The 7,731-nt window shown below is 45.9% G+C and overlaps 1 protein-coding gene across 1 annotated transcript in view; it reads right to left on the reverse strand.

Moving 5' to 3' along the window:
• Window positions 1-686: 686 nt before the first annotated feature.
• The window catches only part of KLF11 (Kruppel-like factor 11), a gene marked incomplete at its 5' end in the record, with an annotated part of 8,180 nt that continues 1,135 nt past the window's right edge, over window positions 687-7,731 (reverse strand). The window contains 2 exons of the mRNA XM_010017233.1: window positions 687-1,064; window positions 2,844-3,819. Coding sequence (XP_010015535.1) covers window positions 760-1,064; window positions 2,844-3,819 — 1,281 coding nt within the window. The remainder of the gene's footprint in view (window positions 1,065-2,843; window positions 3,820-7,731) is intronic.

Consider the following 7,731-nt stretch of genomic DNA (forward strand, 5'->3'; position numbering starts at 1 on the left):
AACTTCTACCAACATCCCAACAGCATGCACTTGCAAAGGGTATGAATTTATAAAATGTTGAGGATTTCACCACTTGTCTTCTGGAAGTCTTTCTGGTTTGGTTTGTTTTAAAAATGATGACACGCTTCAATCTCAAACTTCCAATATCACCTGTGAAAAGAGGGTGTAACAGCACCAGCTCATTGCAGGATAAGAATCTGCAAGTGTGAAAATCCCAAGCACTGTGAGTTATCAAATATTCTCTGTTTACAAAATGCTCTGAATGCAATCGTTTTGGTTTACTGAAAAGGAGTTTCCAAAACTCTGGATCTCATCCTGCACACCCCTACTAATGCAGGTCAAGGAATTTGCCTGTATATCAAGACCAAAATGAATAAATACAAAATATATTTGGTATAGAAAATACTAGTATAAAAATTAAAAATCACCCTGTTTTACTGTCCATCGAAATATTAACAGCAAGCATTACAAGTTACTTTTTTAACCTATTGCCAAAATCATTTCCAAAGAGTTCTGCATTCCTGAAGTGCTGGTGATTGCATTTGCCCAAGTATTGTGGGGGGAAAAAAAAAAAACAAAATAGGGAAGGAATGAGAAAATATATGATAGATTTCTCACATAGCATTATTAACAGAGGACCTAAACTGAAGGAAACTAAAGTATGCGCAAACACGGCAGAAAAAAGCCATTGTCAGTTCTGCTCTATCCATCAGAGCTCTTCCTGATCGCCAGACAGTTTAGAGAAGGTGCTCCCTCACACTAGCCCTGACAGACAGATGATGGCAAGGGGATGAGCATACTCAGAGCACTGCTGCTCTTCGGTTTCTCTGCTGTGGCAATCCTGCTGAGTTTGCCAACCTCTGTCTGCCAGCTGGGAATCTTCTTTGTGGTCATATGGCGGCGGGTGTGCTTTGTCAAGTGATCGCTGCGCATGAAGCGACGCTCACACACCGGACAAGCAAACTTCTTCTCTCCCGTGTGCGTTCTGCGGTGGCGTGACAGTTCGTCTGAGCGGGCAAACTTCTTGTCACAGCCTTCCCAGTTGCAGTTGAAAGGCTTTTCTCCTGCAGGGCATAAAAGAAGCATAATTCACTTTTGAGAAGCTATGTTACAGTTTTAACGAAGAACTAACTTAAATCCTGCCTTGCAAAAAACGATGAATTCCACAGAGCCGTTCATGTGTGCAGTCAATATTAGCTTAAGCTCAAGTTGTGTTCTGCACAAAAATCATAGGTATCACTTCTATGTATTCCCTCCCATCACTTGAAATGTTCTTTAATCAAGTCTATTTTTTCAGTTGTCCAAAGCCCCGGTTTAAAGAAGACGATTCTTCATAATGGTACCTTACCTGCTGACTGAACTAGAAGCAATCCCCTGCCCCCATCCCTATGTGACCACAGCTCCACAGCTGGTGCATGTTACCAGCCAATACTGCAGGCAAATGGGAAGACTGGAATCAAGCCTCCAAGTCCTGCTGCTCCACTGACCTGGTCCTACACAAAAATACACTGCCCTAGCGAGTACTACCAAAGAAAGGCCTGTCCTGCAATTCCTCACAGACAGATAGGGGAATTCTGCACGTCCAGGAATGACAGCAGGCAGAAAGGCTGTTCACATCAGCTTCTGCTCATCCTGGGCAACTGCTTAACATCAGACCTATCCTAAACAACACAATCTACTGCCTGCAACCCTCGTAAAGCTCAGGATAAGCATCTACTGCATGACCCAAATTTATGGTAACACTCTGGAGCAGGACGCAAATGTCCAGCAGAAAGGAAGCCCCACAGAAATGTTACTCTTATTTCAGGTATCTGTGTTTGTTGCACTTGGTATCAACCTAGCTACTCAGTGCACAGGGAAAAGAAAGATGAACTACTCTGCCTCCTGATCCTGTAACGTGGGCTAGCTAGCAAGGGCTCAGCATGCTACACCTCCCACAGATGTCCCAGTCTTAATCAGGATACAGGGATGCACACACCTTCCTCATGGATCATGAGCAGCATGCGAATGAGAAACTTGTTGCTAGTCTATGTTTATCCTGTAGTGCCAGGTTAATTCAGCAGCCTGCAGCACTTACTCTCAAGCCAGAAGCATCATTCTACCTCAGAGCTCTGGTTTACAAGGATTATCAGCTTCATATAAGGCTTAAGCTCTTTCCCCAAAGGAACTGTAAAGACAAGCTGCCAAACTAATGCAAATCCTGCTACAGAAGCTGACATCCCATAAACCACAGTGTCTGCAGGGCAAGGGAGGGTAGGGTTAAAAAGCCAAGGAAAAACAAAATTAGAAAAACTTTTGAATGAGCTATTCTGTACCAATTTCCCACTATGCCTATCCCTCAACATCAAAAGTAGTCCCCAAGAACACACAGTTAGTTTTAACTTAACAGGATCCTGGAGCCAGAAAAAGGGTAAGTAAATCACATGTATACTGTCTCCACACTGACCAGATTTTATGGAGCATATCAGACCAACCACCTGTACTATGGTTTGCTTACACCAGACCTCTCCATGCCCCCCAAAAAATAAAAATAAAAAAATAAAGAACTGCACAATTCATTTCCATTTAGTCCAGATAGCACACACAGATGGCAAAGCTTTGCTCCAGCTGAAGCATGTGAAATTCAACTAGAACTACGGGGTCAGCTGAGGTCTCAGAACAAAGTCTGTCTTGTTTTGCTTGTCTATGAAGAATGAACATTCCTCCCTTCTCTGAAACGAGCAGAAGTTTCCCCATTACCTGTCTCGTCCCTTTCCCACCCCCTCCCCTAAAAACCCATGCATTTCAGCACCCCAACGCAAGCCAGTGCCAGAGTGACAAAGGACTTGCCCTCTTGTACGCACCAGTGTGGGTGCGAAGGTGGGCTTTGAGGTGGGAGCTTTTGAAATAGGTTTTCTTGCACCCAGGGAAGTTGCAAACATAATTCCTCCGTCTAGAAAAGTCCACCTGGGGAGCACAGCTTTGGCCAGAAGCGATGAACACGGGAGCAGGGGCAAGGGGCAGTAACTTGGTGTTGCCAACAGTCATTACTGTTTGCGGGCACGGCGGCGTAGGTGTGACAGCAGTCTGTGGGAGAACCAACATGACAGTCCCCTGAGGCACAGAAGGTCCCATGAGTACAGGCTGAGAGAGCGGGGCTGTCTGTGGTAAAATAGGTTTCATGGGAGTTGAGACTGTTGGAGTTGGAGGTTTGACATAGGCATTGATCATACCGCTTTGTCCATTTAAAGGGATCATTTGGCAGAGAACCTGGGGGCTTGAAACAGGGGCGGGTGTCACTGGCGTAGCTCTTTTTTGCAAGTCATTCTCACAGTTCTCTGGTAAATGGGTCTGCGGTGAAAGAGGCCGGACCACTAGTTGTCCTTTATTGGTCACAGTATCACCAGAGTCCTGTGCATAAGGCTGATGTACTGGAGAGGTTTTGTTAATTAAATCATCAGCAGCACATGGCTCCTGGGGCAGTCTGGAATGTCTTCGGTCATCCACTCCACACCAGTCTCTGGAAGCACTGTAGCCTGAAGTCACCTTTGTTTTCCCTTGCACAGCAGAAGAGCTATCTCCTGTGTGACGTATGACACTTGTTGCCATGGCCCTGCAAGGCTGAGGGGCAAAGGATTCAGCTATCACTGGCTTCTGGCTGCATGGAGACATGTTGGTAACAGATGGCTTGGTTATGGGAGAGGCACCAGTCACTGAAGTGACTGAACAGACAGCTGTATTTGCCATGACAGTCCTTGGTTTGGAATAAGTGACTTGCGAGGAGAGGAGAGTAGCAGCCGATACCTCAACAAAGTCAGGGCTGTGCGGAGGGGTCATGCACTGCAAAAAAGAAAACACCATTACACATAAAATTACAACCCATGCCCAGAACCTGTCTCTTAGGACAAACTGCTTAAAGAATGCTGCCATGGCTTAACACAGCCAGCAACTGAGTACCACACAGCCACTTGGTCACTCCAGCCTCCCCTTACCCCTTCCCAGTGGGATGGGGAGAAGAACTGGAAGAAGGTAAAACCCATGAGTTGAAATAAGAACAGTTTAATAATTGAATTAAAGAATAAATAATAACAAAATAACTGAAAGAAAAAAAGACAAAGGGATAAAACCCCACAAACTGTAAGTGATGCACAATACACTTGCTCACCACCCACTTACTGATGCCCAGCCCAACCCGAGCAATGATTGGTCCCTTCTGGGTCACTCCCCCCACTTTATATACTGGATATGACATGCTGTGGTATGGAAGACCCCTTTGGCTAGATCGGGTCAGGTGTCCTCACTGTGCTCCCTCCTGACGCCTTCTCATTGGCAGAACATGGGAAACTGAAAAGTCCTTGACTTAGGGTAAACACTACTGAGCAACAACTAAAATAATGGCATGTTATCAGCATTATTCTCAGACTAAATCCAAAACACAGCACTGCACCAGCTACTAGAAAGAAAACTAACTCTATCCCGGCCAAAACCAGGACAGTATCCCCCCCTTATTCCATACCATTTAAGTCATGCCAGGTCCCACACTTCCCAGTTTTTTTATCTTTTGATATAGACGCACAGGTATCATTCCCTTAGTCTATGGACCATCCCTCTAAAATGCCTGCTGAGTTCATTTAGCCTATGACTTTGGGCTCCATCTGTCATAACAGTCCTTCAGGGCAGTAGAGATGGTGCGTGGTGTTGGACTGCTGTGCACTGAAGCTAGTTCTGATTCCATCACCACTGCACTTGTTCAGTTTCATCAAAGTTAATTCTTCATTAATCTAGGTGATTTTTACTGCAATAGCCTTGATATGGCAGACAGCCACCAAAGAAGTGATAATATACAGAATTATATAGCAATTAACATCATACAGTTTAGTTCATCGGCTATTTTCACTAAATCAAATCCCCTTGAGGTACATGCCAGAATTCCCCATCCTCCCACATTACCTACCAAGTACACCCAGGTCCATGAATGGGTTTGCCTTTTCCTGAAGCAGGAACAACCCAGGCTGTCTTCCCCAGCAAATTCTTTATGTGCACCACAGGGACTTTATCCCCCTCTACAGTACGTAAAAGTTCTGATTGGGCTGGGCCAGCCCTGTTGGCAGATCCCCTCATGTTGACCAACCAGGTGGCTTTTGGTAAATGTGTATCCCAGTGTTTGAAAGTCCCACCACCCATTGCTCTCAGCGTAGTTTTTAGCAGCCCATTGTACCGTTCGATTTTCCCAGAGGCTGGTGCATGGTAGGGGATGTGATATACCCACTCAATGCCATGCTCTTTGACCCAAGTGTCTACAAGGTTGTTCCAGAAATGAGTCCCATTGTCTGACTCGGTCCTCTCTAGGGTGCCGTGTCGCCACAAGACTTGTTTCTCAAGGCCCAGGATAGTGTTCTGGGCAGTGGCGTGGGGCACAGCGTATGTTTCCAGCCATCCGGTGGTTGCTTCCACCATGGGAAGCACATTCTGGTGTTCCTCAGTGGCCCGAAACTTGGGAACATGAGCATCTACGTGGCGTACCTTCACCACCAGGTTCTGCACCTGGGCAGCGATATCTTGCCACAGTGCAGCAGCCCAGATGGGTTTACCTCTGTGTTGCCAGTTGCTCTGCTTCCATGGCTGCAACCACCCCCACAGGGCATTTGCCACCATCCATGAGTCAGTATAGAGATAAAGTGCTGGCCATTTTTCTCGTTCAGCAATGTCCAAGGCCAGCTGGATGGCTTTCACCTCTGCAAACTGACTCGATTCACCCTCTCCTTCAGCAACTTCTTGTAGGAAACTCCATCTAGATGCCTTCCATCTCCCACAATAGAGCATTGTACTGACAAGCTACTTCATCCTCTTCACCTCCCCAGGTCATTACTGCTGATGAGTTGGCATGCAATGATGGTGCACTCCACACAAATTTCCACCACGTGAGCCGTGTGCACTGGACTTGTGCCTGGATCTGTGGGTGACTCTGTGTTGTTCAGGTCATAATAAATCACCTCCAGCAGAGCTAATTCCCTCAGGTACTGGACACCTCTCCATCACAGTGGCTCACTTGCTTGGGTGACATATAGCATCTTCCTTGAAGGGATACCTTTCCTGCAACGCTGACAGCAGTCATCTCCAGAGGCTGATAGCTTGTGCCCCTTTCCCAATCACTTTGTCAATGCTCCCTTCCCTACAGTGATCCCAGCTGCTTGGCTTCCCTACCCTCTAATTGGAGGCTACTGGCCCCATTATCCCAGCATCACAGCAGCCAGGTGACAATGTGCTCACCTACGTGATGGCTGAAATCTTTTGTATATCCCACAGCTCACCCAGGGATAGGGAATGGGTGGGTACCTCTGGTTCTGCCTCTTCCTCCTGTTCTTGTGATGTCCCTGTTTTGTCCTTCTTTACCAAACAAGCTGACTTTCATGTCCATTTCTATTTCTGTACAAGGGCAACTGATAGCAGCATGGATTGGTCCTCTGGTTTAGCTGTACCACCCCTTTACCGAGGTCTGGAAAGCTGCAGTGCCTGCCACTGGGGCCTGAGTAGCTGCAAATAGTTGCTTAACCCTAAACAACACCTGAACCACATTCATGGTTCCCAGCAATAGGACCATACTGGTTTCAGCATCCCAAGCATATTAAAATTTTCAAAATTCTCAAATGCTAATTAGCCTGGAAGAGAAGGGGAAGATGTGGGAAGATGACTCCTCCATAGGTTGGCTCTCCAAGCAGAAAAAGTAAAAGGTGTAATTATTAATAGCTTCCAATAGGTGGTTCCCAAAGTACGGAGGTGATGGCAGTGCTGAGTACAAATACCAGATTAGTTTCATGGCCAGCAAATCTATCATATCATAAGTGAACGTTACAAAGTACATCAAAATGATAACCTCAACCCAGCCCCCAAAGGAGATGAATGTCACCGCAGGGAACACAGATAGCAAGTGAGGAGTTACATGATGCAATGTTGAGAGCGAGCGCAACAACCCTGAGAGCAAATACCGAAAAATGAGAGCAAATTGAGACCAGCAACTATTAAACCAAAACAATGAATGCTTGAAACAAACTTAGATAACCCACAATGGGATGTGGAGGAGAATCAGAAAAAGGCAAAACCTGCGGGTTAAGAACAGTTTAATAATTTAAATAAAACATTATAATAATATTTGTAAAGAAAGGGGAAACAACAAAAAGAGAGGAATAACCCTCAAGACAGACACGTGATGCACAGTACAACTGTTTACCACTTGCTGACTGATGCTCAGCCCACCCCTAAGCAGCGATCAGCTGCTACCAGCCAACTCTCTCCAGTTTATATACTGGGCATGACATGCTGAATATCTCTTTGGCTAGTTTGGGTCAGCTGTCCTGGCTCTGCTCTCCTCCAGCTTCCTGTGCCTCTCCTCACTGGCAGAGCACGAGAGACTGGAAAGTCCTTGACTTTGCTTAAACACTGCTGAGCAACACTTAACCCTGGGTGTGTTATCAACATTATTCTCAGACTAAATCACTGGCACTGCACCAGCCAGTAGGAAGAAAACTGACTGTACTACAAAAAACTTATTCCTTTCTCCTCAGCGATGGGTACAGCTGTAAGAGGCTATAAGCACTCTGCTGTTCACAGAAAACAGACTAGCAACAGACAGCAATTTCAGTTTCAAGGTTCCAGCAAGCCCTTCATATTTTATCAATGATTACCCCATCAGCTAGTGGCTACTTCTGAGATAAAGACAAATGGAACTGCGCTTTCCCTTCTTTTTTATTCATT

This window comes from Nestor notabilis, unplaced genomic scaffold, assembly GCF_000696875.1.
Source record: "Nestor notabilis isolate BGI_N333 unplaced genomic scaffold, ASM69687v1 scaffold10736, whole genome shotgun sequence".
Lineage (NCBI taxonomy): Eukaryota > Metazoa > Chordata > Aves > Psittaciformes > Psittacidae > Nestor > Nestor notabilis.